We start from the raw sequence: 18,544 nt of genomic DNA, 5'->3' as shown, positions 1-18,544 counted from the left end.
AGTGAGGTCATTTCATACACGCATAATACCAGGAGATTATGTTGTCACAATTTGCATTCCTTCCTGGGATGCTCTGGCCTTTGTTTTAATCTCCTATGCACCATGTTGGGGAGGGAAAAATTCCCTCCTTTGGGTTATGGAGATGGCCAAACACCCAACACCCAACACAAGACAGATGTGTCAACAGCAGTCTATTGGTCACATGTATGCACAGCCTAGCGGAGGGGGGCACCACATACCATTTGGGCCACACAGAGGTTGCACTCAGGAACAGAATGAACAACCAGTGGCTTCAGAAGGCAGTCCTTATAGTATCACGAGGGTGGGGTGCCTCCTGGTTCCTATGAAGAATGTGATTAGTTGTTTAAATAATTCTACAAGCTTTCAGGGAACTGAACCCACTAGTCAGGGATTAGCACTAACTATGCCTGGCCTCTTGGTAACGAGGGTTGTTTGGTTACAGAAACTTCTCTATGGGAGCAGAATGGAGAGGGGAACTTAGAGCTGGGCCATTTGAGGCCCTCTCAATATTACCGGATGTCAAGGCAACATATAATATTGAGACTTAATATTTGGCCTTACACCACAACCTTGCAAGTGACTTTTTAAAATTTGCATACATTAAGGTTCACTTCCAGCTATAGAGTTCTGTGGGTTTGGGTTCAATGCCATGTATCCCAATATTAAGGTATCAGAATATTTTCACCATACTTGAGGTACGTGGTTGGCTCAATCTGTTAAGTGTCTGACTTTGGCTCAGGTCATGATCCTGCAGTTCATGAACCCTGTGTCGGGCTCTGTGCTGACAGTTCAGAGCCTGGAGCCTGCTTCAGATTCTGTGTCTCCCTCTTTCTCTGCCCCTCCCCTACTCATGCTCTGTCTCTCTCTCTATCAAAAATAAACAAAACAAAACAAAACAAGAAAAAGGATATTTTCACCACCCTAAAAATCCCTTGTGCTTCCTGTATTCAACTCTGTCCACTTTTTCCTGTTTCTATCATTTTGCCCTTTTCAGAATGTCGTCTAATTGGAATCATATAGCAAGGGGTCTTTCCAAACTTGGCTTCTTTCACTTAGCAATAACCATATGAGTTTTATTTCTATCTTTTCTGTCACCCTTAAATGCTTTTGAAGTAAGGAAAATATAAAATGGTTAAAAATCTAAGATAGGTCTCCATTCTAAAATATTTTCTTCAGATATTTAAAATATTTTATACTTTTTAAAAGAATCTTACAATGGTACAGCTTTGCTAAAAGTTATGATGAATGTATCAAGAGGAGATTAGATAGGTAGATAGATAGATGCACGCTGTTATTTAGCTTTGGTGGTTTCCTCAGTAACTAGTAAATTATAAAGGAAAGAAAAGAGTTCAAGACCTGATTTTTTTCCTGTTTTAGTAAGGAATATTATTCCTTATATATGTAATCAGTACATGGCATTACTAATTTAATTCTCATATTCTTTATATATATTATTTTTCTTATATAAAGCACAGATTCAAGTACATTACAAAATGTGTGGAGGGGACACCAGGCGCCTGGGTGGTGTCTGGGTGGCTTAGTAGACTTAGCATCCAACTCTTGATTTCGGCTCGAGTCATGATCTCACAGTCCTGAGATCGAGCCCAACATTGGGCTCTGTGTTGGGTGTGGAGCCTGCTTAAGATTCTCTCTCCCTTGGGACACCTGGGGGACTTAATCGGTTGGGCATCCTACATCGGCTCAGGTCATGATCTCACAGTTTGTGAGTTTGAGCCCCCACATTGGGCTTTGTGCTGACAACCCAGAACCCACTTTGAGTTCTATGTCTCCCTCTCTCTCTGCCCCTCCTCCTGCTTACACTCTGTCTCTCTCAAAAATAAACATTAAAAAAAAAAAAAAGATTCTCCCTCTCCCTCTGCCCCTGCACGCGCTCATGCTTTCTCTCTCTCTCAAAAAGGAAAAATGTGTAGAACTTTTAATTTCAGAAATTAAGATGGTTTTATGTGGGAATTTTATTCTGTTTGTGTTAGGCATTTGGTTTAAGTCTAGCATGTTTTATTTTTACTGAAATGGTTCTAGATTACTTGACTCTATGAAATTCTTCCTTGGAGAATCTTCTAGATGTCTTATTTGATTACAGACCTTTAGTAGAAGACTGTTTTGTCTGGAACTAATATTTTGTCATGTTTTTTTCTTGGTTAGATTTCTATATATTATCATAAATTCAACCCAAACTCTCTACCAATTGTCTAAAATATTTTCTCAGGACTTTAAAATGCATGGAGTGGGGGCACTGTGTGGCTCAGTTGGTTAAGCATCCGACTTTGGCTCAGGTCATGATCTCACAGTTCGTGATTTCGAGCCCTGCATCGGGCTCTGTGCTGACAGCTCAGAGCCTGGAGCCTGCTTCAGATTCTGTGGGTGTGTGTCTCTCTTTCTGCCCCTCTCCCACTCACCCTTTGTCTATCTCTCAAAAATAAATATTAAAAAAATTTTTTTTAATAAAATGCATGTAATGTATGACATGCAGAAAGTATTAATTAATGCTTTGTCATGTTTTTTACTTGCTTAGTTTTCTATGTACTTATCAATTCAGCCCCATTCCAATTGCCTAAAATCTCTTAAGACATTAAAACATGTGTGATATATATTATCAGTTTGATCTTCTTGAACACAACTCTCCTAGACAGAGCTTTCTTACCTTATTTGCCTTCTACACATGTGTCAGAGTTATCACCCAAGAATCCCCCTTCACCATCTTCCTAGAGAGTCCCTTTACCTTTGTCCTGTGTTGGACTTAAATTGTTTCACGTATACAAAACAGTGGTTTCCTTTTTTTTTTTTTCCCGCCTGTTTTTGTTTCTGTTTTCCCTGGTTTGTGTGAAATCTATTCCACCAGTATCTTTAAGAAAAAGGCGCAGGGAAGTAAATTTTTCTGAGAGCTTATGTATTTGAAAATGCCTTTATTCTACCCTCACATTGGTAGTTTGATTGGATATAGGGTTTTAACTTCGAGAGTTTCCTTGAGAATCTTGAAGATATTGCTCCATTGTCTTCTGACCTTCCTTCTTTTTATTTTTAAACACGTTCATTCAAGTATGATTGGCATTTAATAAAATTCACCTTTTTGTAGGTGTAGAATTCAATGAGTTTTGAAAAAAATATATATACAGTAACCACCACCACTGTTAAAATATAGAAATACCTCCACCACCCCCTAAAATTCCTTCATGCCCTTTTGATTTCTGGTCACATAATTTTGCCTTTCCCAGAATGCCATACAAAGAAAATCATACAATATATAGACTTTTGCATCCAGCTTCTTTCACTTAGCATAACCCTTTTGAGATTTATCCAGGTTGTGTCATGTGTCGGTAGCTTATTGCTACTTATTACTTAATAGTATCCCATTATGTGCATATACCAAAATATTTACCTATTCTCCAGTCGTGCTGTGCTGTTTGCGTTGTTTCAGTTCGGAGAGCAGGAATAGCCTGCTATACACATTAGCACACAATACTCAAGAGTCAGATTGCTGGGGTTGCACGGTAGGTATATGTGTAACTTTATAAGAAGCAGCCAGATTGTTTTCCAAAATGGCTATACCATTTTTCAATTCCACCAGCAATGTACAAGCATTTGTTACCACTTGGTATTATCATTTTTTATTTATTTGCTTTTCATTTTTAGCCACTCTAGTAGATATGTGGTGCTAGGTCATTGTGGTTTTAATGTGCATCTCCCTGACGACTAATGATGTTGAGCATCTTTTCGTGTGTTTATTTGTCATGCTTAATTATTCTTTGGTGAACTGTCTGTTTGATTCTTTTGCCCATTTTAAAAAATGTGAAATTAATTTTTTTAATTACTCACTTCTTCTAAATACAAGTCATTTGTCATATATGTTTTGCATATATTTCCTTCAAGCTCGTGTCTGGTCTTTTTATTTATTTTTTAATTACTTCTTTTGGAGAACAGGAATGTTTAGTTTTGATGAAGTCCAATTTACCAGTTTTTTGTTTTGTAGGTTGTGCTCTTTATGTCATATCTAAGGAATTTTTGCCTAACCCAAGTTCACAAAGATCTTCTTCTGTTTTTTTTTTTTTCCATAGTATTGGGTAGTTTTAGGTTTTACATATGATCCATCTTGATTTCATAGTATAAGGTATGGCTTGAGATTCTTTTTATTTAAAAAATTTTTTTGGCATATGGACGTCCAATTGTTCCATGACGATTTGCTGAAAAGACTATTCTTTCTCCGTTGAATTACCTTGGCACCTCTTTTAAAAATCAATTTACCATATATGTGTGGGCCTATTTGTGGACTCTGATATGTTCTACTTATTTATATCTGTTCTTATACGAGTACTACACTACTTTGACTACTGTAGCTTTATAGTGAGGCCTTGTGTGTGTGTGTTTAACAATTGCATTACTATTCCATTGTAAGAATGCACTCTAATTTATTTAACTCAACCTCTACTTAGGGGACTTAGGTTTTTAAAGTATATATTATAAATAATGCAATAATAAATGCCCGTGGGCATAGAACTTTGTGCCCTTGTGATAGTGCTTGGGTAGTATACACGTTTAGAACTGGGAATGTTGGATCAGTGTTTCCTCACAGTTTTCCCTAGCAATTGCGTCTGCTTTCAGGTCCAGACCCACTTGGGTTGGCCTTAGAGTGGAATGAATTAGACTGTCTTGGCTGTGTTCCAAGGCCCTGCATCTGATCTTAAACCATGTCTTTCAGCCTACTAGCTCTTTGTTAAAACAAGGATTTCCTGCTTTCTTCTTTGGTCAGTTCATGGAAGCTATGGAAAGGTGCTTTCTCAAGAACAGAAAGATAAGAATGCTCTTTCAGAGTTAAAGAAAGTGTTTGTTGAGACTTCCAAAGCATTCTACCCTTTTGACAGTTATATTTTTGATAAGTTGGCAAACCAATTCTCAAACAATTTTTAATTATGTGGGAGTGGGTTAATCAGTTTGCTGATTAACCATGAAGGCAGGTGAAGTGCATGGTGTGGTGGAGAAATTGAGTAAATGGTGAATGTATGACCTTGAGATTGAACCTGAACTCATGTAGTAGATATCTCGGGATCATGCCTTGTCTGCTCCCTCTGCCTTTCAACTGAATCTTAGCCAAGTAGCTGATCCTTAATCAGAAATAATTCCCAAATGGTTAACCTACCCCAACCTAGATAATAAGAGTTGATGGTCATTTTGTTTTAAACATGACTTAGGCTTATCCATGACCATTTTCCTGCCTTCCCCTCTTGGTTCACTGATATATCCCCAATGCCTAAATCAGTGCCTGGCACAAAGACAGTTTTCAGTTTACTTTTGTAGACAGAAGGTTAAAAACAAGTTTGTTGGATATATGGTCATCTTGGTTACTTGGTTAATATGAGCTTCACCTGAGAGATAAACCATGCTCATTGTTCTGATCAAATCAAATTTCTCAGCCTACAGTGCTATAGAGTCTAATATAGCATAGATCATTGATTGTAGTCAATTCACCTAGATACATGTTGTCTTTATAGGGTTCTTTCTGACTTTCTGCTATTATCAAAGTGATATCTCTTATCCAGGAATGATACCTATATAGTAATAATAATGACCACTAACATTTATCAAACTTTTACCAGGCACTGGGCTGATAACTTATATGTACTATCTCATTTTGTTCTCATAGGAACACTTTGCAACAACAACATTATTAGATAGGCACATTTTATTTATTTATTTATTTACTTACTTACTTACTTACTTATTTTTACCAATTTACAGGTAAAAAGCTGGGCTTAATTGACCTAAAAGGTAGTAACTTTTGTATGTTTTGATTTTACCTATAGATTTACATGGTGAATGCAGCACCATTTTTTTTTAATTTATTTTGAGAGAAAGAGAGAAAGTGGGGGAGGGGCAGAGAGAAAGGGAGAGAGAATCCCAAGCAGGCTCTCGCTGTCAGCATGGAGCCCAATGTGGGGTTCAAACTCACAAACCGTGAGATCATGACCTGAGCCAAAATGAAGAGTCGGATGCTTAACTGCTAAGCCACCAGGTGCCCTGAACACTATTTCTGATTCAGACGGCTTCAATGATCACTCAACCTCAAAATGTTAAACTTGATGTCAAGGTTCATGCTATCCGATAGGGTAACCCCTAGCCACACATAGCAATTGAACGTTTGAAATGTGACATCTGAACTGAGACGTGTTGGAACTATAGAATACAGACTGTATTTTGAAGACTTGGTATGAAAAAAGAACGAAAAATATCTTCAGTTTTATACTAATTACATGGTAAATGATTTTAGACATACTGTTAAAAAATATTAAAATCTCTCTCCCTCTCTCTGCCCCTTCCTTGCTTGCTCGCTCTCTCAAAATAAACGTAAAAAATATATATATAATTAGTTTCACTTTTTTTACATTAAAAAAAAGTTTATTTATGTATTCTGAGAGAGAGAGAGAGCGTGGGTGGGGGAGAGACAGAGAAAGAATTCTAAGCAGGCTCCATGCTGAGCATGGACGCGGGGCTTGAATCCACGAACTGTGAGATCATGACCGGAGCCTAAATCAAGGGTCAGGTGCTTAACCAATTGAGCCACCCAGGCACCTCTTTTTACATTTTTTTAAAGTAATCTCACACCCAACATGAGGCTCAAACTCATGATTATGAGATCAGGAGTCACATGCTCTATCGACTGAGCCAGGCAGGCACCCTGTTTTCTTACATTTTTAAATGTGGCTGCTAGAAAATTTAAAACTGCTACGTGGTTTGCATTTGTGGCTCACATTATATTTCTAAATTAGACAATGACTGTCTAGCATATTTTACAGATATTTATATTGGCCAAGTCAGCACAAATTTTACTTAGATTAAATCTGACAAAGAACTCTAAGCTGTATTAAAATGATTCTTGGGGTGGGGAGGCACCTGGGTGGCTCAGTCGGTTAAGTGCCCAACTCTTGAATTTGCCTCAGGTCATGATCCCAGGGTCATGGGATCGAGCCTGGCATCGGGGTCCACTGTGGAGCCTGTATCTTAAGATTCTCTCTCTCTCTCTCTCTGTCTCTCTGTCTCTCTCTCTCTCCCCCTCTGCCCCTACCCCCACTCCACCACTTGTGCGCATTAAAATAAAAAAAATAAAATAAAATTATTCTTGGGGTGCCTGGCTGGCTCAGTTGGCAGAGTATGTGACTCTTGATCTCGGGGTTGTGAAGTTTGAGCCCCATATTGGGTGTCGAGATTACTTAAAATCTTTAAAACTACAATGATTCTTGGTAAACTTGGGAAAGAGGCCTACGATTTTTCCAGAGCCAGGCTCCTGCAATGGCCACAGGTGCCTAAATGACCAGAAGCTTCCCTCAGAGCCCCTTCAGGCAGTTTCACAGCAGAAGGCTATTGGGCAGCACGCCTCCCCGTAAATGGCTTCTCCATCAACATCCCACTGGGCTTCCCAGCTAAGTCCCAGCAGCAAGACACTCCAATACCCAATGAGCTATGCTCTACTTTCTCTGACCTCTGAATCTCAATTCCAGGGGTGAGGCTTTTTCCTTTGATGCCTTATCTCTGCTTCTAGGGGTAGTGCCTGCTCCTTTATTTCTGCTCTTCCTATATTCTGTAGAGTTCTCTTTCATTTTTGTATTCAATTCTTCATTACCTCCATCCCTTACATTATAGGATTCCTGTTCAGGTTATTGTGTGGTTTCTGTCTCATTGAACCCTGATATACCAACTATTTTTGCTGGATGTTTGTATTTTACACTCTACATGTTATCTCTGGCATTTATGTGGTAAACTACTATGTTTTGATACAGTAAGTGGCTTCCTTATTTTGCAAATACTAAATGCCTGTCTGTGCTTGCATCTACACAGATTTTAGCATAGTCTAAACTCAAGACATTGAAAAAACCCAGAAGGGAGAATGTGCGTGATGCTGTCTTTAAATCTACCTATAATTGGTCTATTTAGACTTTAAAAGTTCTCTTTAATGAATATGAAATTTATTCAAAAATTTTAAACCGTTCAAAATTTAACTGTTGAGGATTTTACTCTATAATATATTCTGTCACAGGACTTTTTAAGAGGGAGTAGATCAGAAAAGAGCAGATTTGCTCTGATCAAGATTACTGGAAAATGGTTTCTTCTTACCTTTTAAACAAGTTAACCCAATGCTAAAATTATGTATGTGCATGGTATCTTGGATCTATACTTTATCACATATGATTAGTATGATTAGCACAGTGGTTCCACATCCAGGCCATGGATGAGTAAGGGTTCTACTAATGAAGACACATTTGCTAAAAGCTCACATTGTGCAATGTCTTCATTAAAGGAATGCATTCCAACAACACTCACTGCTGTCAAATTTTTATTAACAAAGAAAATATGTGCCTTTAAAAGTAATCTATGCCCTTTTCTCCTCTCCATGATAAAGGAGTCCTTTCACACCGTCTCAAGTTTCCTGAAACTGTAAAAGCACCGCGCAATGCTGTGCTACCTCACAGGGGATGTTCCCAGAGGTGTCTCTCCCAGGAGCCGTCCCTAATTGGACAGTACTTCTCTCTGAGGCTTTCCGCTTCCTGTGTCCTCGCCTGGGGAACTCTTCTCTGAGGGCTGCTCCTCTGGGACACAGGAGGCATCAACAGTTTCTGCCCTGACTATGCCTTGTCCATTCTGAGGTGGCTGGATCATATGCCACCCCTCCATTCCTCCCATTTGCCCAAGATAATGATGGTCCTGAAATAATACCATTTGCCGCCTGGCACAGTATCATTTGCTTCCTCTTCAGCCACCTCTACTAACTCTATCCTAACTTGGGGAAGCTGGACTTTTCTCTGATACCATTTTACCAGTTGTTTTTTTTTTTTCCAGAACTTTCCTCTCCAGGACTTACTTTCTCTATAGAAAACGTGGGAGTTCAAATCATTTTAAACATTTTTAAGGGCAAACCAAATACTTTTTTACATTGCCAGATGTTTATGGTGCAGAGCTATATAAATGTAACACTTTACCAGAATAGGACTTTTCTTGCTTTAGGAAACTACCAAAATTAGACACACATTCTCACCCCCCCCCCCAAGAAAATATATCCAAAAACCTGGTCACAGCTTTTAGAATCCTTGGATCAATGATATAAAAGGGGTACAAGGGAGAGACTGGCAAAGAAAAACCTTTGAAGAGTTTTAAGTATTTAATCCAACCTTGGAAACAAGGGTTGCTACCTTCTAGTCCTAAATATGGTGAAGGGAACTTCAAAGGGACCACTCAGAGCTTTGAAATGTGTTTCCTGCAACTGTTTTGGTGGCGTGCCAGGAGAGGCCTGCTGCCGTATCTCCCTGCACTTCAGAATTTGGTCAGGTCAGGGATGTGGGAATGTTTCCTGTGGACCAAATGTGGGCCACTCAGGAAAGAGCATGGAATAGTTTTGGATCCTGCCAATACAGCCCTGAGAGGTAGAGAAAATCCTAGGAGAAAGAAGCTGGATACTATGGGCTAGAAAGAAGTCACAAAAGACTATTCTGAATGGAGATGAGAACTACAGGAGAGGGAAATCAGTAGGAAATCTCCAAGGTAATCCAAGAGCTCAAAGAGTAAAAGTCAGCTTAATCCTCTGCTGGGTCCAGGGAGGAATAAAATTGCTGTTTACAAGTTCCAGAGTTATACAGAAAGCTGAAACCAGAGCAACCATTCCCCCTTTTCCACTGCTGGCATCCAGCCCAAAGGAAGTCAGGCTGGAAGAACTGAGTTAAGGTTAAGTCATCTTTGAGTTTTGGTTTATTACAAAGGATTGGACATTTTACTTATTGAAGTAAAACTGTTTTTACAACTAATCATGGCTGGAAGATATTTTTTATTATCTGTGAATGCTCTAAAAATACATGGGTCAGACCAAGTCTTCATCCTGGGGCACTGGAGCATATTCCCACTGTATAAAGAAAGGACACAAAAAGTTAGGTTTTTATCTCAATCCACTTACCATGCTTATTCTACAAACCACTTGCATACACAGGAACCATTTTTTCAATGGAATTTTCCTTGACAAACATCCCTCTCTTAGTGTACAAGGACACTTTTGCTTCAGATTCTATTCTTGATTCCTAAGTTTACTGATAGTCTCTACCCTGTGCTTTTCTTATGATTCAAACTACTTTTGTTTTGAGGGAAAAAAAAAACTAAATACAATCCATATGTACTGTGAAAAAGAAAGCTTTCTCTGAAATAAAACAATTCTATAATGCATTACTTTTTAACATTTTTAAAAAGAAGTTTAATTAATTAAGTCCTATCTGCACCCACGATGGGGCTTGAACTCACAACCCAAAAATAGTTATGTGCCCTACCAACTGAGCCAGCCAGGCACCCTGTTACTTTGCTTTTCTTACATGAATATACAGTATTACAAAATTTCAGCTAATTATAGCCTAAGCTAAATTTTGCAACCAATCCAGAACTCAAAAAAGGCAGAGTATAATCTCTGCCTGAATGACTGTTCTGGTCTTTGCGGGGGTGGCTCTTTTTCATTTAGCTTAGCCACCTTTTTTAAAAAAAAAAAAAAAAAAAGAGAGAGAGAGAGAGAAGAGAGCACTAGTCAGGAAGGGGCAGAGAGAGAGGGAGACACAGAATCTGAAGCAGGCTCCAGGCTCTGAGCTGTCAGCACAGAGCCCAAAGCAGGGCTCAAACCCACGAGCCGTGAGATCACGACCTGAGCTGGTCCGATACTTAACCGACTGAGCCACCCAGGCACCCCTCTTAACCACCTTTCTAAGAAGGGTTCTCTACCCCCACCCCCATTCTCTTTCACATCTTTGTCTTCACAGCACTTATCACTACCTGAAATTGCCTACTTGCTAATGGTCAACCTCCAACACACACACACACAAGCCTAGTCCACACGATTGAAATCTGTCAGAGCAGGGTCCTTTTGTCATTTTCTACCTATCTCCCGGACCTGGAACTACTTCTGGCACACAGAGGTCACTAAACAGTTATTTGATATAAGAGAAAGGGCACTATGTCATCAACAGAAATGAAGAAAACCACAGAATTTCCAGTATCTTTCCAAAAGCATCTTTTTAAAACTAAACTCTCCATTCCTCATTGCCCATCTTTGCTGAATCCTTAGAAAACTGGCTTTATTCTCAATACTCTACTGAAATAAAGTTTATGGAAAGTAAACACTAACCCAAATTTTGCCAAATCTGGAAATCTTTATTTTTAAAATCTTCATTCTCAAAAACAAACACCCCCCCCCCCCCCACCACCACTTCATTCTACTTGACCTCAGCCAGGTGATTGAATGCCCTGTCAAATAATCCCCTTTCTTTCTGACTCAACCCTGTCCTAGTTCATGGGTTCATTATTCTGCAAACACTGGAGTTGACTGTCAACTTCAACCACGTTTTTGTTCCCACTGCACCTCTAACATGGAAGGCGCATAGTAGGAACATTACTACACAGATTGTATGGTGAACAAATGAATGAACTACTCTCTCTAGTATATGGACATTTCCCCATATCTTTCTTTGAGCCTCTCTAAACCGTCTTTTTGTTTGTATCTTTTCAGTTTCAACCATTACTGTCTGAAGGATGGCTACTGAAGTTCCTCAGTCAAGAAATTGCATCCACCATTTCTAAATGGCCACTAGGTCTCACCATCACCTCCCATCTCTGTGGAAATTATCTTCACCATTCTAACCTTTAAAATAGGCCCCCTCCCCCTTTTTTTTAGTTTACTTTGAGACAGTGAGTGGGGAGAGGCAGAGAGGGAGAAGTCCCAAGCAGGCTCTGCACAGCCCCCATGAGGGGCTCAAACCCACAAACAGCAAGATCATGACCTGAGCTGAAATTACGAGCGGGAATCCCCACTGACTGAGCTGCCTAGGCGGCCTAAAATATGTTCCCTTTCACAACTCTAAGTTCCCTACTTCTACTATAGAGCTCCAGTCTAGCCACCTTTTTAAAAAAATTTTTTATTTATTATTGAGAGACAGAGACAGAGTATGAGCATGGGAGAGGCAGAGAGGGAGACACAGAATCTGAAGCAGGCTCCAGGTTCTGAGCTGTCAGCACAGTGCCTGACGCGGGGCTTGAACTCACAAAACTGTGAGATCATGACCTGAGCTGAAGTCGGATGCTTACCCAACTGAGGCACCCAGGCGCCCCTCCAGCCTAGACTTCTAACTAGAACTGCTACCAGGTTTATTCAATTCCTCCTGAACACTTCTTCATGGTGTCCCACAGGCATTGCAACAAAACCCGAGTTTAGTGTTTCCCTCTCTTGCCTCCATTCTACTCTACTTCCTCAGTGAAATGAACAAATCCCCTCTGCCATGGCCAGAAAACTGTCATCAAAGATTCCTATCTCCCTGGTAATATTTTTGCATATATGACCTCATGGAATGTTCACACAGCCTGTTACAGAAGGAAATGGGAGGGGGGCTGGAAGCTCCCTTTGATTTAGATATTCTCGTTTGAGACCTCCCTAATACAGCCAGTCCTGCCACTACCTTAGCCCACTCCTCATTTTCACACCATTTCAGAACCTGCTTCCTGATTTTCCAGCTTCAAGACTCATGACATCCACATCACCACCTTCCACATTTATCTTGATAATGAAAACTAACCTTAGTGCCACTGGGGGGTCCAAAACCTTCAATGACTTCTCATTACATTAGCACTTTAATTACTACTTGAAACTTTTCTTCATCTGCTCACAGCTTGCTTACACCTCTAGATTCTTCCCTCTCTTGACAAACCACACTATCTGTGATTAAAGGACCAAGTAAATAATACAAGACACAAGGCACTCAGTATTTCTGGTTCTCCTTTCAGCCACACGTTGGTGATACTCATCTGGTCCTGAGTAGCCTCTGCCCAAGAAACACAAATTCCTCAGCAGTTCAGTAAGGTGATTAGGTGGCTCAGGTGTCCCTTTTACGGTCTCAATAGAATTAAGTAGGGCATCTTTTGTCAGACTGGGACCTACTGCCCAAACCTCAACCAATCCTCAGGATACCATCCAATTCATCAGACATGAACTTCTGCAAACTGACTCAACTGAATACACCTGTTTGCACTCTTCAGAATGTGCCAACCCAGCCCCATCTCTTTCCCATTGCTTCTCCCTGGGCTTTAAAATCACTGCTAATTCATCAGAGCGGTTTCATTTGGTCCATGTGCCTTCCATGGTCTGTGGGGAGAATTACCACGGAGCCAGAGTAGTTTTCAAAACTTACTCTGTGCTAAGGGTCACACGCATTGGCAAATGAAGTAAGCTCACCTTATACTCCAACACACAGGCCTTTGTTAATGCATCCCTGCCCACCAGTCCCCACACCCCCTTCCCCTTTGCACCAATGCTTTTCCTGACCTAGTATTCAGTTAATTCCACAGGTCTTCAGGTCAGTGCTCATTTGCCTCAAAGCCTAGTTATTCTATACTGGCCATTACCTATCTTAATGGGTCCCTCCATCATTCAGGAACCAACTAGTAGTAACACTGGAAGATTTCAGAAAGACTTTGCAATCAAGTCCGATTATTTCAGTTCAGTTCTCTCAAGCCAAAGTATAGCTAAGCCTTGAACGATGGAGGGTTAGCATGCAAACGTACCATGCAGTCAAAAATCCACGTGTAAATTCAATTCCCCCCAAACTTAACAATGGACTGGAAGCTTTACTAGTTAACAGTCAACATGCATTTTATATATGTATCATACATCATATTCTTACAGTCAAGCTAGATATGTGAAGAAATCATCAGGAAGATGTCTGTAGTGCTATACTGCATTTATTGAGACAGTTCAAACCTGGTTGTTCAAGGACCACCTGTAGGTTTTAGATCAAAAGCAATTTCATAAACTTGATCCTAATTATTCAGTTGTCTACTGTAAAAGCACCTTTGCTTAACTATTTGACTGTGCTCACAAACACATGAAAGTTACCATTAGCCTTCTAGTTTACCAGTGAGCAGAGGCACTGAAGTTAGGAAAATCACACTAACAAATGGCAGCCAAGCTCCAGGAACCATACTCTTAATAGATCCCTAAAGTACAGAGCTCTGTCATTTCAGATCTTGTGTCAGGAAGCCCCATATCGGTTTCTATCAGCAGGGGCTCCTGTACAACTGACTGTAAGCTGTGATCTGAAGTATGAGTTAGGAGCTAAAGAGAAAATCAGGAGGGCAAGACTTAGCTAGTATCCTGGCAAAGCATTATAGGGGGCAGTAAAGTAAGGTTAGCAAGGCACTGAAGATCATGAACATCCTCCACAGGTCAAGTTGTAATCAATGAAAGCTGTTAGACAGTACTTGACCAACTCTATTTTATGGTGACTGTTCGAACACTCGTGCTCCACTTAATCTTCTCTGCTGTCACTCCAACTAAGTTGGCCTTGTCACATTTCAAATAACGGACAATAAACCACCAGAGCTGGGAAAGCATGGTAAAAAATTTCAGAGCACTTTAACACAGAAAGATCAATGATCATTTGAGGGTTACAAAAATTCTACTGGGGACTTTATTTATCACTGCCTTTTGTCCACAAATCCACGTTTACATATTTCGCTTTCCTTTACTTTCTATTCAATTCACTACGTTTGCATATGGCCCTACAGACTTTCTCTTAACCCACCCCACTCAAGTGTTTTTTGGACTGCCACCTAGCAAGTAGCTTCAGGTATTCACTTAGCTGGCCACCTTAAATAACACATAAGCCTGTATACTAGACACCAACCAAGCGTTTTGGAGACTCGATGAGCTAACATCACCTTTCCAAAACTCATTCAACACCCGTCCTTCATGTTCTCACTGGTACTCCAAATCCTATCACATAGGATTAATGACCACTCTCCAGTCATTAGACTATAGCAGATAAAGGCTACTAAAAGCAGTTATGCTTTCTCATTTACTCTAACATTTTAAATATCCATGTATGTCACATGAGCTCTGCTGTGCTAACTCATACTTTCTTTCCATTATCTTCCAGTGTTGTCTGCTTGAAGACAACCCAGGTCAAAACTAATGCCCCAGAACAGTAACTTAACAAGTAACTCTAATATTAAGTTGTCCCATCCCCAATCCTACAATAATTCACTGATACAAGGCAATTAAAAATACCTTAGCACACCACATATTTTTTAAAACCAGAACATTTATTGTGTGACTAATCGTTGAAATCCTTAAGATGAACTGGATGCTGCAACAGCTGCCCTCTTGGGTTTAGGCGTTGTTCCTTCACGGAATCCATGCCTGCGTAATGTTAAAAAAACCATTACTTCAGCAACTCCAATATTTACATTTCAACTTTTACTAATACAGATTTAAATGAGCTTATCTCAGTTGAATGCTGAAATCAGTATCAAATTCATATGTTCAGACATTTATTTTTACAACATCATGGATAAGCTGCATTTTATTTACTACTTCTGCATCAAATCACCCATTTTAAGCATATACTTAACTGCAACTGGAAAAAAGGTCAACAATTTATTTGGTTGTACTGATCACTGGGCCAGTACTTCTTTCCAGATATTAAGAGCCCTAAGGTTATTTGTGAAAACGTGTCCCTAGGCTATTGGGCAGTATCCTTTAACCAAGGCAAAAAAGGAGCAGGTTTAATGGCGGATATTTTCTAAACTGCTTAACTATGCTTTACATTTTTAACTTTTAATATGCATACACACTAAGGCAATTAAAAATACCTTAGCACACCACATATTTTTTAAAACCAGAACATTTATTGTGTGACTAATGGTTGAAATCCTTAAGATGAACTGGATGCTGCAACAGCTGTAGTTATCCCCCTTTTAAAGACTTCTGATCAGTTCATGCTCTTAAACTGACATTAAACTAGCAGACCACTCAATACTAAGCCCACACTACTGTATAATGCTTTTAAGGGCAAAGAAAGGTCATCTCAGCACATGAACACAAACACATGTAAGCGTGTGGTGTTTACAAAGCCTCAAAATTCCTTGTTATCTTTTAAAATTAGAAAATCTGGAATTGAGGGGGCAAAGACCAGGGATTCCCCAACAAAGAATGATCTTAGTTGAGACCTAAGACACCTTAAAAGATGCCGTTAAAATGCAGTTTCTCTGAAAGTCCAGGTTGGAGCTGAAATTCTGCATTCTAACTCTAAAGCCTGGCTTTGACAAGACAGAAAGGTATCTTTCATTCTATACTAATGCAATAACTATGACAGTTTTCTGTAGCAGATTTGCTCAAAGCCACAGAAGTGAAGGCCTGACCCCAGGCCTCATTCACCACTACTGTCCTGACAAATTTTGGTGAGAAAGATGTAGATTATCCCTGGTATTATTACATTTGAGGGAGTCGAGCTCAAATCACTCTACACGTTTATAGCTTATACTATTGCTCACTGAAAGATTAACAAAATGCAGATTAACTGATCTGAAGTTTACAGTGGCAGCAAAAAAACAAACAAAAAAAAAACCTTCCAATGAGTCATTCCCACCAACCAGGGCAGTATCCCTAGTTTACAGTAGATAAAGAGGTTCTTGTTTAAGCTCACAGAACCAATTACGATAGAAACACAAAAACTGTACCTGAATCTGCGGTATACAATTTTTAGGTGCCTCATTCGACCGGTCCCAGTGGTATTTCTTCTTTTAGCCTTGGCACTCCAGTTATCTAAAACATAAATTCAGGTCAGGTTCTAACTGGTTTTTCCTACACACGTTGTACGCACTGTCGGTCAATATACTTTAAAAAGTGCCTTGTTTTTTAAATCCACTTCGTCCACATACAGATGCACTTTTACGTTAAGTACCAAGTACTGCCCAAAGCCATGCCCACTTAGGTACAACGCAGACTATTAACATCCCTTCCAACAGCTAATACAGTTGTGTTGAAACATCAATCAACTTACACTTTCTCTTTCGCTTGGCAGGATAGCCACATTTGCCACAGGTCGACTTCTGAAGGTGGTAGGCCTTCGAGCCACAGCGGCGGCACAACGTGTGCGTCTTATTGCGACGCTTTCCAAACGATGACGTCCCCTTCGTCTGCAAAGGGGATGAACGATTCGGAGATCTAATAATTTCTATATGAATTCCGATGTCTTCAGGATAAGAAAATTAACTCTTTAAAAAGATTTTTAAAGACAATCTACGGCTGAAACTGCAGCGGAAGCTTCTAACTTTTTAAATGCTAAATTAACTACCAGCATTTCACGTTACCTAAAGCATTCTACAAGGGTTGCAGTATTTCGAAATCAGCTACGTTTTTTTTTTTAAAGAAAAAACAAGTCGCAAGACGAAATAAGGTGGTGGTTTTCCTACGTATTCCGACCCCCAAAATCTAAGAGCTCCTGCCAGGTCTCCCCTTCAATGAATTCCTTTGCTTATAGAGCCAAACACTCCCAAAACATGCTGCTTTTTCCAGTCTCATCCGAGGAAAGGAGTTCCCCCAAAAATCAAAGGGAGCAAGGGACCGAGAGTGGCGCCTGCTCCACGGATGCAGACTGAGTACCCCAGTTACAGTTAGGAGCCATTCTACTGGCCCCGTTGCTGCCCACCCGCTCCCCTTATCAGGAGCCTTGCCGGCCCCCTAAGGATGGCAAGGAGGACAACGCAGAGGATGAGGATGGAAGGCGATTCCAGAACCCTTGGAAGAAACTCACCATCTTGTTTCCGCAACCGAGACCAAAGAGGCCGGAAAAGAAGGCACTTCCGCTATATGGTGGCTCAGAAGCTTCCGCCCAGGAAAGTACTTCCGGCGGGACCGGTGCACCGTTCTCAAACGCCCGTAGCGCAGTGTGGGTGGGTCTAGAGGAGGATCCAGAGCCAGGCGGGGCCAATAAGGGTTTCAGGGCCGGGTGGCGGGAGGGCTCACAGCTTCCTAGTGTCCGAATGGGCGTGACTTCGCTGGACCCGCCTTGGCCGAGAGCAATGTTCACGCCAGACCTGCGTTCTTTGTGCGCCTGCTCCTGCTCTTCCACCTTCTCGGGTTCTCAGAGTTGTGGTCACACCGCAGATTTCAGTGGGGAACCTAGGGGTGCCCGTGCTGACCCTGCGCTACCGGCGTGAGGTGTTGGGTTCGGGATGGGACTGGAATCCCCAGCTGGGAGAAACTAGCGCTTCTGGCTAGACGCTCTTGGCTGAGCCGGTTCTTCCCTAGAGGTCGTCAGCGGTATGGAGAACACGGACCGGCCTCTGAAGAGCTGGGTTCCGAATCTAAAAACAAAGGCGAATCATGTTTTTTTCTAGCTGTAGTAATTTAGTGGCAAGTATTTTGATCTAAAATTATATTGTGTCAAGGGAACCTGTAGATGTAGTTTCCTGCACCCTGATGTGAGGAAATCTGATTTGGCCCCTTTAGGTAGGGCCTGGCAGTCTGTACTTAAGCACTTTTATTATTTTAAAAACATTTTTTAAGAGAGCACGTGAGGGTGGGGGAGAGGGGCAGAGGCAGGGAGAGAGAGAATCCCCAGCAGGCTCAGCTCAGGGCCCAACCTGGAGCGTGGTCCTACTACTCTGGGATCATGACCTTAACCGAAATCAGTATTTTGTTGCTCAACAGACAGAGCCATTC

General features: G+C 40.7%; 1 protein-coding gene and 1 non-coding gene across 2 annotated transcripts; both read right to left on the bottom strand.

Annotated features, from left to right (window-relative positions):
• Positions 1-15,120: 15,120 nt before the first annotated feature.
• RPL37 (ribosomal protein L37) lies at positions 15,121-17,790 on the bottom strand. The gene is made up of 4 exons (XM_003981441.5): positions 17,634-17,790; positions 16,881-17,016; positions 16,558-16,642; positions 15,121-15,238 (listed from the first exon to the last, which is right to left on the bottom strand). The coding sequence occupies exons 1-4, from the start codon at positions 17,634-17,636 to the stop codon at positions 15,169-15,171; spliced, it is 294 nt and encodes a 97-aa protein (XP_003981490.1). The 5' UTR covers positions 17,637-17,790; the 3' UTR covers positions 15,121-15,168.
• LOC111557036 lies at positions 15,317-15,396 on the bottom strand. Its single transcript, XR_002736784.1, has one exon. It is a non-coding gene; the product is annotated as a small nucleolar RNA SNORD72 (small nucleolar RNA).
• Positions 17,791-18,544: the final 754 nt, after the last annotated feature.

This window comes from Felis catus, chromosome A1, assembly GCF_018350175.1.
Source record: "Felis catus isolate Fca126 chromosome A1, F.catus_Fca126_mat1.0, whole genome shotgun sequence".
Lineage (NCBI taxonomy): Eukaryota > Metazoa > Chordata > Mammalia > Carnivora > Felidae > Felis > Felis catus.
Note: the sequence above shows the minus strand (reverse complement) of the source record. Positions and strands in the feature narration are given on the sequence as shown.